Source organism: Onychomys torridus, chromosome 22 (genome assembly GCF_903995425.1).
Source record: "Onychomys torridus chromosome 22, mOncTor1.1, whole genome shotgun sequence".
Lineage (NCBI taxonomy): Eukaryota > Metazoa > Chordata > Mammalia > Rodentia > Cricetidae > Onychomys > Onychomys torridus.
The window spans coordinates 32948439-32967970 of record NC_050464.1 but is presented as its reverse complement, the minus strand read 5'-3'; the positions used below and the strand labels follow the sequence as shown (position 1 = coordinate 32967970).

The 19532-nt window shown below is 47.9% G+C and overlaps 1 protein-coding gene across 1 annotated transcript in view; it reads left to right on the top strand.

Annotated features, from left to right (window-relative positions):
• The window catches only part of Tbx5 (T-box transcription factor 5), a 30798-nt gene extending 20896 nt beyond the window's left edge, over positions 1 to 9902 (top strand). The window contains exons 7-9 of the mRNA XM_036171659.1: positions 4020 to 4136; positions 4463 to 4524; positions 9328 to 9902. Coding sequence (XP_036027552.1) covers positions 4020 to 4136; positions 4463 to 4524; positions 9328 to 9902 — 754 coding nt within the window. The remainder of the gene's footprint in view (positions 1 to 4019; positions 4137 to 4462; positions 4525 to 9327) is intronic.
• The last annotated feature ends 9630 nt before the right edge of the window (positions 9903 to 19532 follow it).

Genomic DNA, 19532 nt, shown 5'->3' with positions numbered 1-19532 from the left:
CTGAGCTAGGTGGGTTCTGGACCAGCTTGGCCAAGACCCGGACACACTAACCCTGCTCTAATCTCTCTTTCTTCTGATTCTGTGTTTGGACAAACACAGCAGTGACTTTGCTATTCTCCAGTATTCATTTATGGTGTCCAGTTACAGGAGCCATCGCTGCTTATAATAAACACAGGAGAGCTGGGGAAAAAAAAAAACCATGTAAATGGCCCATTTCCAGCTTCCTGTGATAGTGTGCATGCACCCACGTTGTTTAGAAAGGTGGCGACTGCCCACCCCTGTCAGTGTTCCTCTAAGTCCCAAGAGGTGAGTGACGGGGGAGCTGACTTAAGAGGGTGCACGGACTCACCTGTGTATTGGTGTCACAGAGAGTTTTTTTTTAAACAGCCCCTCAAAATAGGTAAGTGTAGATCTGGCTCCAGTCACACAAAGCCACAGGTAACCTCGTTCCCCAGGTGACACCAGCAGGCAGCTCAGAATCCTCCCTGTGAAGTGTGGGTTGTGCCCACCTAACAGCACACACATTTAGTTTTAGCTAGACAGTTTGCAGCACATCTGGGAACCATAGGGTGCCCAAACATTGGTACCAAAAAAAAAAAAAAAAAAAAATCAAAACACGCCCCCTCCAAGAAAACTGCGGTCACCCTTGCAGGTGTCCTGTGTACACAATGCCAACCGTGCAGATGTTTGAAGACATCCAGATGTTTTGCAGTGTTTCCTTTTTGTTTTTTCAACCTTTCAGCAAGCTAGGGCTTTTGGACTCTTGACATTGCCACCCTCGGCTCACTTCCATGCCTGCCACCTCCTCTCTCGATTCCTTCCTTCCAATCTTCCTTCAGCCCACCAGACCTTAAGCCCGAAGATCTCACTGTTGCCAGGCTCACGGCTTTGGATTTTTTATTATTATTATTAACTAGGGCGTTCCCCTTTTCAATAACAGTAAGTACAGCTGCAGGGTACCCTTGGCAAGAGAAAAAAAAAGGCAAAAAGAAGCCATGTTTTAGTTTTTGATCCCTTCCAGATTCATTACAAATTTCAAAAAAAAAGGGGGGTGGGTGGGTGGGAGGGGGAGGAGGAATAATAAGAAAAAGGTCGGAACACAGTTTGGAAAATCGTAAAATTATACATTCCAGTCTTTAATACCCAGAGAGATCTGGTGCAGAATGCTCAGAAAAACCCCAAGCTGGGTTCCTGATGAACACTGGACCTGCGGATTCTCAAATTCCTCCCAGGCTTCATCACACTGTAAAGGGATTTTACCACAGGGTCCAGGCTTCAGGTCAGGCATGACCAATGCACTGTGCGCAATCTCAGTGTTTGTCTGGGGGGAAGATCTGGTTTCATTCTTTTTATTGTCTGGGTCAAGGTTAGCTCCCTTGGTTGTGGAAAGAGCCATAACCTGCGGTCAAGTGTTCTAATGGGACTAGCTGAAGACCCGCGGATTCTGCTTCAGAGTATATGTAGGAAGAATGCCCAAGGACACTTGCAACCATGAGAACCCATCTAATTCTTTTGAATAACAGGGCAGTTCTTCCTGAGTCTGACCACCCAATCACAGTATTGTACTGTAGGAAATCCTGATCCCTTCGTGTTTGCTAGAAGCATGGTTTGTTTTTTTGTTTGTTTGTTTTGTTTTGTTTTTAATTTGGGATAAATGGTTTCAGTAATGAATTCAGAATATTGGCTTTAAGGCAGAGCCGTGACTCCAACGCTTATGCTCCAAGTAGCCATGGATGAAAGCCTGAACTGCTCCAAGCCCAGTCCCTGACTGTACATGGGGACAATCCCCAAACTCCTCCTTAGGTTTTAATTAAGGAAATACCAAGTGTGGTCTCCTGTCTGTCTGCCCTGCACAGTGAGTCAGCTCAGCCCTTGAAGTAAGAAATCTCTCACTTCAAATCTTATCTCTCTGCATAACCCGTGTCTACTCCCTTTTCTAATTTTCTCTCTTAGCAGACTAGGCAGATGGCTCTCTGAAGGTCATCCAATGCTCAGAGGTATTTGGGTGGATTCCAGAGCTGGAAGCTTCCCAGGGCCACTTTTCAAGTCACTGATCCCATTGAGCAAATATGGTCACAGTTCCCAAGTGGGTCATATCCCTTACTGGATGAGTTCATGCAGGGAAACGTCTGTGGCATCTCTGCAGACAGAGACCCTGGAAGCCAGTGTATAGGACTCTCAGCTAAGGGATCTGCAGGGAGTCAGAAGATGGCTGTAATTCAGACCTTCTGGGCCACACAACAGTGAGGACAGGTGGCTCTGGACTTTCTGCTGTTAATGTAACTCAACAGGCTCAGCCAACACAGAAAGTTGTAATACCTTACACAGAAGGATGGATGGATGGATGGATGGATGGATGGATGGATGGATGGATGGATGGATGGAATAAAGGGTGAATGGGTAGAATAAGGGATAGACAGATAGATAAATAGATGAAGACGTTGATGGATGGATAGTTAAATGGGTGAATGGATGGATAGATGAGTAGATGGGGTGGGTGGGTGGATGAATGAAAAAATAAATGGGTGGGTGGATGGATGGATGGATAGAGGGATAAATGAATGGATGATGGATTTGGAACATATGTCATCCAAACTCTCAGTACTCAGGTTAAAGTGGAGATATTGAAACAGCATCATGGGTAGATCTCAAGTAAAAATGAAAACACCCTGGCTCAGAACCCAAGGCACTGCTATGAGTTTACCCACTGGCTTCATACCTGTCTCCCCCACCAGAACACTTGTTCTTGAGAGCAGATCTGCCCCCAGCTTGCTCTCTATTTACAGGGCCTGATGTATACGAAGTCCTCAATAAGCATGCCTTTGATGACTTCACCCCAGCTCTGTCGTTCATCACTCACCGTTGGTCATATAACCTTAGAATTTGATCTTAGTGTACAGCATACCATTTGCCCCCAGAAGAATGAGGATTGGGCATTTCTCCAGCTCAGGCCGTCCTGAACAATTCAGTCAAGGGGAAACCCTGCAGTTGCTTTTAAAAACACACAGCATCAGGTTGGCGTGATGGTCCACCTATAGTAAAGCACCTGCGGAAAAGCCTGGCGACCCGAGTTCGATCCCTGATGCCCACACGAGGGAAGGCTAGGACCAACTCCCACAACTTGTCCTCTGAACTCTACCCGCTTACCACGGCAAATATTCGCCTACACACCTATCCATACACGTGCACACAAAATAAACACATGTAAAATACTTAAAACCAACCTCATAGCATGGGGAGTAAGAATCCAGCATCCCTTCCCCCTTGATAGCCAGTGCTGTAAATGCCTTTGCTACATCTTTGTTTGGGTCAGTTTGGTTGCTAGTGAGAGGCGGGTGAGAACTCAGAGGAAAGAAAGATAGACAAGTGCTCTCTCGGATCCTTGGATCCTGGATTTGATGGAGTGGCATTGATAAAAGACCGTCCCAGCTTTTTTTGACTCCATCCATTGGGAGAGATAGGCTGGAGACAGCTGGTCCAAACACAAGGATAGGTTGCTGGCCTGCAGGGCCCTTTTGACATTGCATGGGGCCTGGCTCCTGGGCTGACTGGAAGGCAGCCTGACAATGAAGGGAAGTCAGATAGCGGGGCCCAGGCCGGGGCCAGGGGGGAAACCACCCACGGAGTTATCACTCCTAGGAGTCCCAAACTGGAAGGAAGCCTCCCTGATTCCTTATCTTCTCACACCGTGGGGAACTGATGACGAATTGCCTTCTGACCCCACTGTCTTCCCTGTCACCCACTTTGGGGGGTGGGAGTGTGGAAGGTGGCAAGGAGGGCAGAGGTTTCTGGGAAGACCAGAGGCTTTCTGCAGAGTATATACTGCACTCCCCTGCACCCCAAGTCCACTGGCTTCACTGGGGGATGTTGGGTCAGGCCTCTCATTAACTAGGAGACTTTGGGAACAATTTCTCCATCCGCCTGAGCTCTAGTGCCCCATCTGAAGGCATAGAGGGGACACATTTTCACATTCTTATCTCCAGCCAGTCCCAAAGTCCTGGTGCCACTCACTTCTCTAGCTCTGAGCCACCACGGCAGGCCTCACAGCCTACAGCCACCTCTCAACAGGTGTCTGATGTCATCCCTGTCCCCTCCTATCGCAGCAAAGTGACTCTGCTAAACACAACATCTAGCCGGTGACACTTGCGGGCTGCTGACCCCCTGATGGCCTTCCCACTGGCTTTCAGATAACGTTTGGGTCAGTAATGGAAATGGCTGAGGAGGCATCCAGCTGGCCCTGCCTTTCTCTCCAGTCTTCTATCTCTGCTCTTTGCCCTTTGCTTTGGGCACCTATATCCTAACCTTCTCCAGAAAGGGTAGACACCCCCCCCCCCGTCCCTTACCCTTCTCCTAGCTGCCCCCCCCCCCAATTTTCCCTGATCCTACACCCAGTCTGTACTCCCAGCCTCACATCCACTAGCAATCTGCAGCTGTTGTGTGCATGTGGTGTTCATGTTTGCAGGTACGCGTGTGTTCCCTTCCTTGTACACGGAGGTCAGGGGACAGCCTGGGCTGTCACTCCAGGTACTCAGCCATCCCAGTAGCAGACCAGGCACTTCCCATGTATTGTCTCATCTCATCCCCTCATCCACCTAACTGGTTGGACTCGCTGTCATCCTCAACCTGTATTAGAGCTACTCAAAGCCCAGAGAGGTGGAGCGATTTGCCCACAGTCACCCAGCAGCAAACCGACAGTGGATGCCACCTTCCCTGCCACAGCCTACTTCCCTACTTCAGCCCTGCTACGTTGATTCTAAGTACATCTAACTGAAGAGGTTGGCTCTGGCTTCTGTGGCCTTCCCACCACATCCGCGCAGAAGGCGTGGCTAGGGGCTCCGCTGGGACTATTGACCCTAAACGGGCTTTGATTCACTTCAAACTTCTTCCTACCCTCTCTTTTCTTTAGGTCTGGCATTAATTTAATCAGCAGAGCTCCCTAATGCAAACCTGCTGAGCTCTTTATGGTCATGTATGACCACGTCTCCACTGCAGACTCCCTCAGGAGATGACATTTTGAGAGTGTGGTTGATGGTAACGCCGATAAGAGAGAGAGAGTGGGGCTAAGAGATACTGGGTATTGAGGGTGCAAACCAGGATTCGCTCCCAGTTCCGCCCTCATGAACCACTGGCCAGCCAGGTGCAGTAGGGTTGGCCTGCAATCTCACTACTTGAGAGGCAGAGTTAGACAATTGGGAGTTCAGAGCCAACCTGGGCTATGCCGTGAGTCTGAGGCCAGCCTGAGATACACAGTGAGTTTCAGACCAGCTTGAACTATATAGAAAGTTTGAGGCTGGCCTGAGATAGATGGTAAGACCATGTCTTAGAAGGAAAAAACCCACCATCCCTCTTCTGTGCCTCAGTGTACCACCTGTAAGGAGAGTTCCCCATACCTACATTGGGAGAAGACTTACTCAGAGACCAAGACAAGAGAGGAGGACCCTTTTAGCCATCACACCAGGCAGGAGATGTCTGAACAGGAACTCCTCCTTGGATTCTCTTTCCCTCTCTGAGAGCTGTGGAGCAGGCATGCTTGCCGCATCTGGTATCCAGCCCACCCGGCAGTGGATGTGTGGGGAGTCAGGCTGGGGGCTGTTGGGGTGACATTGTTCAGGCCTCAGAAATCCAAGGAGTTTGAGGATTTGGGTCCATCTGGAAGTCAGGCATCCTCCCCAGGCAAGGACCAACGCCAGCACATCTTTCCAAGCACAAGGATGGGGCAGCCTGGGCTAGTTTTCCTTCCTTTGGGAAGCCTAGCACCTGAGAATTCCTACTACTGCAGCAGCTGTGCTGTGCCCAAAGTGCCTGGGGACCGCTGGCTTAACTAGAGGTCCAGAAACAGGTCACTAGGCATCTGCTGGTGTTGAGCAGGCACTGGTGGAGTGAGGGGCAACAGTCCAAACAATTGCCCCTGACTGAGCCCACCCCAGACAAGCACACAACATATGCACAAGCCTATGTCTTCATGCCACATCCCCAAAGACACATCCCACCAGGAGCCTGAAGTACAGTTTCGTTTGAGTCAGAGAGAGGACACAGAGGTTAAGTTAGCCCATGTTCACAAAAACACTTCCAACTCCCAAAGGTGGGCCGCACCCCTGGTGTCTGACCCTGAAGAACACGGCTTGAAGGCCACCCTGTCCCCTCTGTGTGACTCACAGCAACTCTCTCTTCACATCTACCAGGGACTCAGTATCCACAGTGACTCCATGTGTCCTGCTTGGGGTAGCCGCAGCCTGCTGGGTGCTGACCAGGCATCCAGTGCTCTGGGACACCTGTCCCCATTTACAAAATGAGTAAACTCAGAGAAGATAAGCACTCTGGAGGCTGAGGCAGGATGATGGCAAGTTCTAGGCCAGCCTAGGCTACAGAGTGAAATCTTGTATCAAAACACATAGAATCAAGCAAATAAATGTTCAGATAAACTAAACTCAGCCCTGCTGTACAGGTTAACCACAGTGGTTCTGGCTCCCAGAAGGGGCTGACAGAGCCTCCTTTCTTGACACAGACCCTTTGACTCCTCACTTTTCTTTCCCTTCCCTCTTCATTTCTTATACACACACACACACACACACACACACACACACACACACACACACACACACGAGACCAAATATGAAGCAAGAACTCTGTCATTGGGCTGCATCCCCAGCTCCATGTGTAATTTGTCAGCATATGTTGATTAGAAAAAGATCAGAAGATGAGAAACAATAATCTCCAATTGGGAGGGTTAAATCCCCCCCCCCAGGAATGGGTGTGTTTGAGATGACAGTTTGGCAGACACCTCCAGGTTTGGCCACCTTGAAGGAAGCATCTGGCACAGTTAGGTCTTCCATGAGAATGATGTGCCATGTTGTCCCTGCTATAAGAGATATTCTTTAGGTTATCAAGGGATTTGGGACATATTTCTTTCTTTTTCTTCTTCTTCTTCTTCTTCTTCTTCTTCTTCTTCTTCTTCTTCTTCTTCTTCTTCTTCTTCTTCTTCTTCTTCTTCTTCTGCTGCTTCTGCTTCTTCTTCTTCTTCTTCTTCTTCTTCTTCTTCTTCTTCTGCTGCTGCTTCTGCTTCTTCTTCTGCTTCTTCTTCTTCTTCTTCTTCTTCTTCTTCTTCTTCTTCTTCTTCTTCTTCTTCTTCTTCTCCTTCTTCTTCGTCTCCTTCTCCTCCTCCTCCTCCTCCCCTCTTTTTTTGTTGAGAGTTTTGGAATGCATACATGTGATACGTTTTGACCAAATCCACTCTCCCATTTTCTCTTCAATTTAATTTTGTCATCCAGTGAGGTTTGAATCACTAATCTGCATTAGAAGTGGTGAGATGGTGTTTGGAGGACGGACTCCCCACCCCCACCCCCTGGCAACACACTAACAGAAGAGTCAGATGATTCCTGCTCTTAGCCTGAGGACTGGGTGTTAGTAAGTTTTTGGCCTCCCTGAAAGTTGTAGAAAACTATGTGGCTGAAAAATTTAAAACATGCTATTTGCAGGAATTTTTCTAGGAAATGACCCACCCCAGTATACTGGTTAGCTGCCAAGAGGGCCAACAGTCCCAAAGTGACTAATGGAGACTCTTCTGAAGTTGAGTTATCCATTACCAAGACTAACTAGTGCACAGAGGAGGGACATGATCCAATTCATAAGACACAGAGACACAGAGATTGGTATTGACTCAACAGCTAGTAAAGGAGATTTGTTCCAAATTACATCCATCCACCCATTCATCCATCTATCCATCCATTATCCAGCCACCTGTCCATCCATCATTCATCCAGTCAACCACCATTCATCCATCTAGCTGTCCATCCATCCATCTCTCATCTATCCATCCATTCATTACCAGAATAGAGGGAGGGAGGGGGAGGGAGAAAGAAAGAAAGGGAGGAAGGAAGGGAGGGAGGGAGAAAAGAAGGAAGGGAGGGAGGGAGGGAGAAAAGAAGGAAGGAAGGGAGGGAGGGAGGGAGGGAGGGAGGGAGGGAGGGAGGGAGGGAGGAAGGAAGGAAGGAAGGGAGGGAGGAAACAAGCAAGCAGGAAGGCTAACTCCCAGATGAATAAAAGCAGCGATTGGCACTTGCGGTGGGGTTGACATCCAGAATAGATGCTGCTGCCGAGATAACTCTAAGACAGCAGACATCATGCCCCTGCGCATGCATGCCAGCTCAGCCCCTAGGTAGGATTGGGACTCCACTGTGGCCAGAGACAACCCCACACCCTGCTCTTCACTGACATTCCTGCCTTGAACTTGGCTTCCGTGTCTATGGAATATTTAGACAGCTTGAGAACACCTGGGTATTGAAGTGTTGGGAGCTGGGGCTCAGTTCAAGGGAGGTTTTATGGAGGGGTCACAGTCAACACTATCCAGCTACCCGTCTATCATCAATCTACCCATCCATCTGTCTACTATCCATCCACCCATTGACCCACCTATCAAACTACCATCCATCTACCTATCCATTGCATGAGATATTGTTCCCTTCATGTATCATGACACTGATGAGCAGACACTTTATAGTGAGACAGCCGGATAGATCAGTAGTCACAGACCTACCATTATCAGGCACTGTATAAGGCTGTGGGCAAGCTTCTTAACCTCTGTGTTCCTTCTCTCTCATGTATAAATCAGGACTAACCCACCTCAAAAGGTTGCTCTGAGGATTGAGTGGGTCACCTTGTGGGAAGTGGTTAGAACACAGCCAGGCATCATCAGCACTGTGTGCATTTTTTCTTTATTGTTGTTGCTGGTACCATTGTTATTTTTATTATTGCTACATATATGTCAGGTTTGGGATGATAGAGGATGGATGAGATAATGTACAAGAGGGGTGAAACAATGGCACTACTGTTAATTATTATCATTGATAATAAGGCTGGTCATGGTGGTGATAATGGTAATGATGGTGGTGATGATGGTAACAATGATGATGGTGATGATGATGGTGATGATGATGGTAGTGATGATGGTGATGATGGTGGTGACGCTGATGTCACATGATGGTGATGCCGGTGATGATGGTAATGTGTTTTGTGACACTTTTCTTTGTGCCAGCCTCTGAATTAATTGCTGAGTAGATACATTTTCCTATTTAATTCTCAATGTTCCTCTCTGTAAGAAGTGCTACAGAGGACTTCACTACATTTTGCAGATGGAGACATTGAGTTAGTTCAAGGTCAAGATTTTGGCTTAAAAGTCATAGTCCTGACCTGTGGTCATGATGCTCCACATTTTTTTTTTTTTCCGGTCAGAATGGAGGTTGGGGCTGACAGCCTCTAGTCTTGGGCCCAGTGGCTGTCTCTCGTCCTGGCTGCGGTGTGGGGTGACTAATTTCTTTCCTGTCTTTGCAGATGAAGAATGCTCCAGCACCGAGCACCCCTACAAGAAGCCATACATGGAGACATCCCCTAGCGAGGAGGAGGCCTTTTACCGCCCAGGCTACCCCCAGCAGCAGGGCCTGAGTGCCTCTTACAGGACAGAGTCAGCCCAGCGGCAGGCTTGCATGTATGCCAGCTCCGCACCACCCAGCGAGCCCGTGCCCAGCCTGGAGGACATCAGCTGTAACACATGGCCTAGCATGCCCTCCTACAGCAGCTGCACGGTCACCACAGTGCAGCCCATGGACCGCCTACCCTACCAGCACTTCTCGGCTCACTTTACTTCGGGGCCCCTGGTCCCTCGGCTAGCCGGCATGGCCAACCATGGGTCTCCTCAGCTCGGCGAGGGGATGTTTCAGCACCAGACCTCGGTGGCCCATCAGCCTGTGGTCAGGCAATGCGGGCCTCAGACTGGCCTTCAGTCTCCAGGTGGCCTCCAGCCCCCCGAGTTCCTCTACTCTCACGGCGTGCCCAGGACCCTGTCCCCACACCAGTATCACTCAGTACACGGCGTTGGCATGGTGCCAGAGTGGAGTGAGAACAGTTAAAAGGCAGAGCTTTGCCAGAGAGAGAGAGAGAGAGAGAGAGAGAGGAGAGAGAGAAAGGAGACAGATGAGGGACAGTAGCAATGAGGACCCCCACAGATGAGAAATTCATGTCACCTGTCGTCACCTCTGTCCCTGAGGTTCCCACAGCCACTGATCTGATCAGTGCGGTTACCCTTCTGAAACTGTGACACTGTCATCTGGTTTCAAAGCCTACAAAACAGAAAAAAGAGACGAGTTCCACCCCACACAACCTCCACTGCCCTCAACCAGACGCACTCACAGCACCCCACACATGTTCCCCGATTGTTTCTTTTGGGTTCTAAGAACATACTGCCTCATTGAGTGTTTGATCCCGGCACACGGTGAGAGACATTCTTGTGTCTTGGTGTTAATGTTGACTTTGTTATATAATAAATAATAATATATTTTTTTTTCTTTGAATTTTCTTACTGGGACCCAGTCCCTTAATGGAGGGAGAGCAGAGACAAATATGTCTCAAAACAAGGACTTCTGGGGCTTCCCTCCAATAAATGAGCTAAAATGTACATCTGACACCTTCCTCTAACAAAAATACCTACCTCCGTCACGTGAGATGTCTACGAAGGTCCCAGCGGTACCTGCTAGTTTTTGGATTGGGTTTTGCTTTTTTCCTTTCGGTTTTGACCTGCCTTCCCCAGCTTCACGGCATTCAAAGCTGCCTTCTACTGGGTGGATGGAGTTAGGATGTCAGACTCCATCTGCCATTCTGCCTTCTCAGCTCCCTTTCTCCTCAGCTCCAGCTCTCTCCAGTCATCTGTGGCTAGAACGGGGGCCTGTCACTTCTCAGCCGGAAATCTTGCTTGGACAAACTGAAAGAGCCCCGCTGACATTAGGGGAAGAGAACTGTGATTCCGAGCAGGGGAACAAGCTCCCCGCTTCCAAGTTGTAGGGGAGAAGAAGAAGAAAAAAAAAAAGCGAGGATCAATATACTTTATGATTACAAAGCAAAGAACAAGACAACCAGGAAGTCAGCCCTGGCCTGGCTCAAACCTCCTCTGTGACCCCCAATGGGATGCACCGTCAAACAGCTCCAGGTGCTGAAGGAGAGGAAGCCATATTACCGGTGCCTCCACCTGCATGAAACGCCCCAGCGACAATCACCTGGGACACAAAACCACCCGCATCAAAAGCAGAAAAACAGTATTAAAAAAAAAAAGTGTGTAAGTACTACATTACTGTAGGGTTTCTCAGATGTAATATTTTACTGGTACTATTTATTTATAAATAGGAATTCTAATTAAGTAGTAACATGAAACCCAGCCTGGGGGCTGACCAAGACCTTTTAATTTTATTGGTACTCAAAACTGCGTTTGTGTCCCCAACTCCCCCTTGCTTTTGAATGTGTTTTCCTTTCTTGGTCTTTTTTTTTTTTTTTCCACAAAAAGGTTTTGTGTCTCTTTTCTTTCCTTGTTTCTTTGTTTCTTTGTTTCTTTTTTTTTTTTTTAAACTGACCCTAATAAACAGAACAGGGTAATCTGTATGGCTGAGAATGTGGAAATCTGTGAGCGAATGAGTGTGTTTGCACAAGAGTGTTCTATGCGATTTTTGTCTTTTTGTGTCTCTAAGGGGGAGGGGGTGGGTGAGAATCAAGTATTCGTTTCTTACATTTGTGTGCCCATTAATGCCTAATAAAATACCATGTGCTTAAAAAAGAGTACACGAGACTGGACACCTGTTTGTTTGTTTCTCTGTTTTCTGCTGACTGAATAGAGGGGATGGCTATTGGGCAGAAGGAACAAGGAGGCTTGCAGCTAACTTTCGCCTGCCAGCAGTTCTGTCCTGCTGACCCTCAGAGGTATTTCAGACCCACTGCCCCCGAACAGGGTGGAGTAGAATACATTATTCATGGGATTAGAACCTTGGGATGTGATGTGTTTAAAATTGAATTTACTTGGGTATTACAACCAAGGACCTTCAGGAGTCTTGCCTGGTTATTTGACAGACACAAATTAAGGGAGAAAGGGGTTGATTTCTGTTCGGGTTCTGGAAGGTTCTGTCCATGCTTGTCTGGCTCCATTGGCTGGAGCAGACTGTTGCAGCAGTGGAAGCCTGGGACAGGGAGGTTTCTTCAGTTCATGGTGGGCAGGAAGGAGGGAGAAGGGTGAGGCCTGGGGACCCTGTATAGTCTTCCAAGCCTCCCCTCCTCCCCCCACCCCTGTGACCCACTTCCTCCATCTAGCCCGCCCCATCTCATCCCAAAGCTTCTCAGGATAGCAAGCCCACCAGGAGCAAATGCTCAAAACAGAAGCCCGTGGGTGATGTTTCATAATCAAACCACAACACAAGCTGGTCTAAAAGTGGGTTCGATCCTACAATAGCTACCACCTTGGCTTGGGTTTTCTGAGGTGTCTTTTCCTGAACTATTTTTAGGTCAGCTGTGTTGAGAGATTCTCCACACAGACAACTTATGGATGAGTATTTTTGTCGTTTTGTCTGAGCCAGGGTCTCTCTATTATATGGTTCAGACTGTCCTGAAACTCACTATGTAGATCAGGCTGGTGTTGAACTCACAGAGATCCTCCTATCTCTGCCTCACGAGTGCTGGGATTAAAGACTTGCACTACCACCGCCTGGTATTTCTTTCTTTCTTTCTTTCTTTTTTTTTTTTCTTTAAACCCAGGAATTTCAGATTTGGGTGTCTACCTCTCACTCACGACAGGTGGAGCAGCAGACTGGCTAAGAAGTAGTGCTGGCAGGGGATGGGGAGCTCTCTAGGCAGGGAAAGTGACTGCTACACAAATGTGACAGCCTGGCTTCCATCCCCAGCCAGGCCCATGTCAAAAGCCAACTATGGGTGCACACCTGTAATCCCACCGGTGGAAAGTGGAGACAGGAGAATCCTGGGAGCTCATTGGCCAGGCCCCGCTAAATCGGTGAGCTCCAGGTTCAGTGAGAGACCCTGCCTCAAGAAAGTGTGGTGGAGGGTGGCTGAGGAAGATAGCTGATGCTGACCTCTGGCCTCCACAGGCGCATGCACACATGCACACTCACAAGCATAGGAGCACACAGGAACATGAACACACACAATGATTTAAAACAGTGTTGCATGTTTTGTTTGTTTGTTTTTGTTTTTCGAGACAGAGTTTCTCTGTGTAGTTTTGGTGCCTGTCCTGGATCTCACTCTGTAGACCAGGCTGGTCTTGAACTCACAGAGATCTGCCCGGCTCTGCCTCCCGAGTGCTGGGATTAAAGGCGTGCCCCACCACTTGTTTTGTTTCGATAATTTGTTTTTGATGCTGAGTCTGGAACCCAGGACCTCATGAATATTAGGACCGTGTTCACTGTGGCACACCCTTCAGATGACCAAAACATCCACGTATGTCTCATCCACCCAGGAAAAGGAGCAACTGGCTTGTTGATTACACATTATTCGTTTAATCAGACCTGTCATGTGCCTGTCGTGGGCACAGAGTTCTTGAGAAGTGTGAATTAATCATGAAGAAACAGCACACAAAATCTGACTTCTTTCATGTACGATAGAGAAACTAGGTCAATGGCTTTTCTGTCCCTGAGGGTGTGAATTAGGAGGGTCACACAAAATAAATTCTGGCTGGCACTATGTATTTGCTCTTATGCATTGATTTGAGAAAAAGTTTGCCTTTGAGGAGATGACCCCCAAACTCATTTAATCAACTGAACTCCAAACACAGTCCCAAACACTTTTGAGGTTTTGAAAGCTCAAGCTGGGCCCAAAGGCTCTCCAAACACAGGCAGAGCATCCTTTATTGGAAATGCTTGGGACTAAATTCCGGAAATCTGGTTTTGGGGGACAGTTGCCGTTACATAATGAGATGTCTTGGAGGGGTGGGACCCAGGTACAAACATGAAGTTTATCCATATTTTATGTATACTTTATAGGCACAGTCCAGGTAATTTTGTGTACTGTTTCCAGCACACTTGAACTTTGACACTAACCATTGCCCAAGTGCGTGAAGTCAGGTGTGGAATTTTCTACTCAGGCTCGAAGGTTGGTGTTCATGAAGTTTTAGATTTGGGAATATTTTGGGTGTCAGCTCTTTGGGTCATGGAGTGATCTGATTCCCCTCCCCACCCCTCAAACACTTGCTGCAACCCCAAAATCATTAAGAATTTTAACTAAGAGCACGTTGGAAAGCTTCATTAGTCTGAAGAAGGAGATTCTCCAACTGTCTTTGTATTTCAGTCTTGGCTACCATGGAGTTTTTCATTGATTCAGCAGGGCTGGAGGGTAATACCCAGATGCTCACATCTTCTCACTGTGTAGCTACGTTCTTAACCTGTCTAGGGTGAGCTTGCTCTGACCTGGACTCACTTGTAAGTACTGGAGATGTGGAGCAAACAAGGTGATAGGAACTCAGTACTCCTGGATGCTTGTCATTTCATGAAATAAAAGGCCTTTAGTCTTGTGGTGGTTTGGATGAAAATGGCCCCCATAGGCTCTTAGGGAGTGGCACTGTTAGGAGGTGTGGCCTTGTTGCAGTAAGTGTGTCACTAAGGGTGGGTTTTGGGGTTTCAGAAACCCAAGCCAGGCCCAGTGTCTCTCTTTCCCAGCTGCTTTCAGATCTGGATGGAGAACTCTCAGCTCCTTTTCCAGCACCATGTCTGCCTGCGTGCCACCATGCTTCCCACCTTGATGAGAATGGACTAAACCTCTGAGCTGTAAGCCAGCTCCAGTTAGATGTTTTCCTTTGTAGGAGTTTCCATGGTCATGCTGTCTCTTCACAACAACAGAATCCTAAGGCTCCATGGATGAACTGCAGTTTTGGGGAATTACGAAGACAGAGTTCACAATGTTGTTGAGAGATAGGACAAGGAACCTAAACTGGTCTGTGGTAGTGTGTGTGAATGTGTGAGTATATGTGTGTGAAAAAGTGTATGTTCATGTGTGAATGTATGTGGTGTGTGTGTGTGTGTGTGTGTGTGTAAAGGTGTATGTGAATTTGTATGTGTATGTGTGTGGATTTGAGCAGGTATATGCGTGTGAAGGTAAACATGTGTGTGTATGTGTGTGAGAGAGTGGTATGTGGGGGGGGCATTTGAGCTGTGTCTAGTGATAAATGGGAAGTAAGCAGGTGAGCGATTGGCAGAATCAGCATTTCAGGCAGAAAGTTAGACAGCAGCAGAGGCCGAGAGACAGGTGGATAATGGCGGTCATCCACTCCACACTCATCTATTCTACCAACACACACACACACACACACACACACACACACACACACACACACACATTAAGACTGTACTGCCTGTGGTAGAGAGCCTCACTTGTGGCAACGCTGGCCTGATCAGTGACAGAGCTGGAATCGGCGCCAGCTGGCCGGTTGTTAATCACAGAATGTTCTGTTTCAGAGACAAGGAGATGCCTGGATATTTATGTCTCCACTTCCTGGTGCGGCTGTCTGGTCCTGTTGGTGCAGGGAGGCTGTTGTCCTGGGCTGAGCTCTGTTTTCCCTGTTAGCCAACGTAATACTCACACTGTCACACACAGACACACAGTGACACACACTCATACACATTCATATCTCCCCACACCCCCACACACTTACACCTCTTCACACACTCTCTCACACAGATACCTCCTCACACTCTCAAACACACTCACACACACACACACACACACACACTCACACAAACTCATATCCCTTCACACTCCCTCGCACACACCCTCACATACTCACACACACACACACACTCTCTCACTCACATACACTCTTATACACACTCACTCACATAAACTCTTACATACACTCACATACACCCTCACATACTCACACACACTCACACACCCTTACATACTCACACACATTCTCACATACTCACACATACACCCTCACATACACTCTCTCTCTCACACACACACCCTTATATATACACACTCTCACACACACTCACATACACACACAGACACTCACTCACACACTCTGTACTGGGCACTTATCTCTGTTTTGTGACCTGGATTATTACATTCACTACACCCCTTGCTGTCTCCGTGACCTTGGGTAAGCCACTTAACCTCTGTGACCTTCTATTAAATCATTCTTGGGATGGAATATTCCATCATTCATCGGAGGGACTGTTGGTTGTAGTGAGGAGTCAGTGGGGCCGCGGGGACGGACCGCAGAAGCCTGGCATAGAGGAAACACCTGGGACCTCTCAGCTGATAGGAAGAGCAATTGGTATCTGTTACTATTGCTTCTTATGCTCTTCTTTTCTCTTCCTTGTCTTTTTCTTCAGAAATTTGCCCCACAGTCCTCCATTAGTTTCACAGTAGATTTAAGCTGAGTGGGGGGGGGGGGGGGTGGGGAAAATGCCACACTCACTACTGATACTGCTGCCACTGTCACCGTCATTACCACCGGGGCTATCGGCATTATCATCACCACTACAATCACCCTGACCATCACCACCATCATTATCCCCACCGTCGCTATCACTATAATCACCATCGCCACCTCCACCACCATCACCCCCGTCACTGTCATCATTATCACCATCTCTGCTGCCATCACCAACATCACCACCACCATCACTATCACCACCAACACCCCTATCACCATCATCTCCACCACTACCATCACCATCACCACCATCATCACCAGGATCATTACAGCCACCACCTTGCTTCCCCAAGGCAGTTAGGAGAACCTTCTTTCCTTGTTGGCCCTTTTCATTTCTAGGGTTGCAGGTGTCTAGGGCCAGGAGGGCTCTGCAGGGGCAGGAACATCCCAACTGTTTGTTCCCACATCAGATGTGCTCCTCAGAAGACCTGGAAAGGATTCTGTCTGCCACAGGATATATTAATTGTCATATGACCTGTGTGTGTGTGTGTGTGTGTGTGTGTGTGTGTGTGTGTGTGTGTGTGTAGAGACATATCCACTCACTCCAGAAAGGCACCACCAGTAAGAATGATCCCACCCAAGTGAACCACTGAGTCTGCTGGAACTACCTACAGAAACACGGGTGACTCTAAGGCATTATCTACACACTATGATGAGCTGCAAACCCAAAGCCTGCCACTCATGTGTGGGGGACCTGAGTTCAGATCCCTAGCACCCACACAGCAGGCTAGCATGGTGGTGTATCCCTGGTGCTGGAGACAGACACAGGTAGATCCTGGAGACTCATAGGATAATCATTGTTTTTCCAGCGTTATTGTTGTTTGATTTGAAATAAACATGCTAGAAGTCCAGCTATAAATATTGTTCTCCAACTTTCTCTGCTACCTACCTCTTTTCCACGAATAAAAGCACAGTTGAAGGAAGAGGATGGAGCAGATGGGGGTGGGGACAGTGCCTGAGGCAAAGGAGCAGCCCTTACCTTGTCCTAACTTCTGGCACATAGAAGCTGTTTTGGCAAGTAATCTCCCCCCCCCCCCAGCCCCGTGGTATTAAGGTTACAGAGAAACTCCTAGGAAAATTATTTTTCAAGTCCTGTCTGATCAAAGATCCATATAAAAGCTCCCTCTCTTTTTTGTGTGTCTTCCAAAGGGGGAAAAAACCAGCCCCCACTGGAGTTCTAAATGAACCAGTGATACATTTTCGGACTGTCCGCTAAACTAGGGCCATCCCATCATATCCTTCTCTGGGACAGAACCAGAAGGAAGCAATTCTGTGCCCACTGAGCGTCCAAGCTGGGGGTATGTTAGTGATTAAGGGGATCTTGGCCTGGGGGAGGCAGAGAGATATGGCTCAGATTCACAAAAGCACCATAAATCTCCCGTTTTATTCAAAATGTGTGTTTTATAGTCATTTCCTGGCCAATGGCTGCCTTGGATAAATATATGACATATTTGGATTTAGCTTTTGGGCTCCGAGCTGGGGCTTGACTGGAGGGCTGGGCATTCTGAGTATTTCCAAGAGCAGCAAGAGATCGGATAACGGAGCAGTTTGTGTTCTGGAGTCGCCCACATCCTACATCAAAAATAGAAACAAAAGTCGGCACCAACTGGACCAAGAGAGATAGAGGTCCACCTGCTCTTCTATCAGGCCTCCATTCCTTGATGTCACCCTCACCCCGCACCCATTCATGAGGGGTACCCCCCACCAAGGTTTCAGCTGCTGAGCTCTGTGGACTGCATTTGGTTAGATCTGCCAGCTCCAACATTTGGCCGAAAGACCTTGGCTTGGTGGATCAAAGGTTGGCAAAAATAGCTTTATTAAAGGGAAGTGTGTGTGTGTGTGTGTGTGTGTGTGTGTGTGTGTGTGTGTGTGTGTGTGTGTGTGTGTACACATGCACTGGGAATTGAACCCAAGGGCCTTGTGCATGCTAGGCAAATGCTCTACATTGTGCTACACCCCCAACTCTCTTTTGACTTTCTATTTTGTGACAGAGTTTTCCTATGTAGCCCAGGCTAGCCTCAAACTTGTGATTTTCTTGCCTCAGCCTCCTGAGTAGCTGGACTTACAGGAGTCTGCCACCAGGCCTGGTTTATGCAGCAGGGCTGGGACTCAAACCCAGGGCTTCATACATGTTAGGCAGGTGGTCGACTAACTGAGTCACATTCCCAGTCCCCATTTCTTCATCCTTGATGTGGAGGACTCCAGAGTGATGAGATATGGAGCCAAAGCCCACAGTCCTGCCCCAATGAACAGATCTCAGCCCAGCATGGCATTGGGTGCCATGGGCTTGGATGCCTCAGGAATCTGAGGATGCTCACAAAAACCCATACAACTATACCAAGAGTGTTGGCTCAATCCTTTAACCCTTGCACTGGGGAGGCAAAGATAGAAGGATCTTGAGCCCAAAGTCAACTGGAGTCACAAAGGGGTACCCAGTCTACAAAAAACAAACAACAGAAAGGAAAAAAAAAAGACAGTAATCTGAAACATGGGAAAGCCAGTAGTAATGGACACCTGCCAATGCATTTCATTTGTTCTCTGATGACCGTGAATTTCTCCCAAAGGCTCCAATCCTCTTTCAGTCTCTCACACTTTTCCAGAGTTTCTCTGGTGTGGGCTTCCATCGTTGCCTTGACGGTGGCATTGGGTGCAGAGACTTCAAAGTGTGGCTGAGCATCCTGCTCCAGCACTGTGGGCTCAACCAAAAGCAAGTCCTGCAGAGGTCGAAATCTGGAGGTTAGCGAGGCACTGAGTGTGGAACACACACTCTCAACTTTTTAAAAATGGAGGCTTCATTATTATTATTATTATTATTATTATTATTATTATTATTCTCTAGGATGAACTAATTTCTTCAAGCCATAATCTGTTTTATTTAAGATTTATTTTTATTATCTATGTATGTGTATCTGTATGTGGGTATGTACATATGGAGACAGTTACCTGTAGAAGTCAGAAGAGAGTACCAGATACCCCAGAGCTGATGTTACAGGTATTTGTGAGCCACTATGGGGATACTGGGAACTGAACCAGGGTCCTCTGCAAGAGCATCAAACATTTTTAACCACTGAGCTATCTCTCCAGCCTGGTCCCCAAACACTTCTTGACACTCAGCCCCCATGCTGTGAGGAAGCATAGGCTAGCCCAGTGAGGCACACAGGATTAAGAGTTGAGACCCCAATAGGTCAAGCACCCTCTACTCATCACTGGAGCCAGGAGCTTCCACACTTCTGCAGACCTTCTCTCAATATCATGGCACTAAGTCAAGCTACCCTTG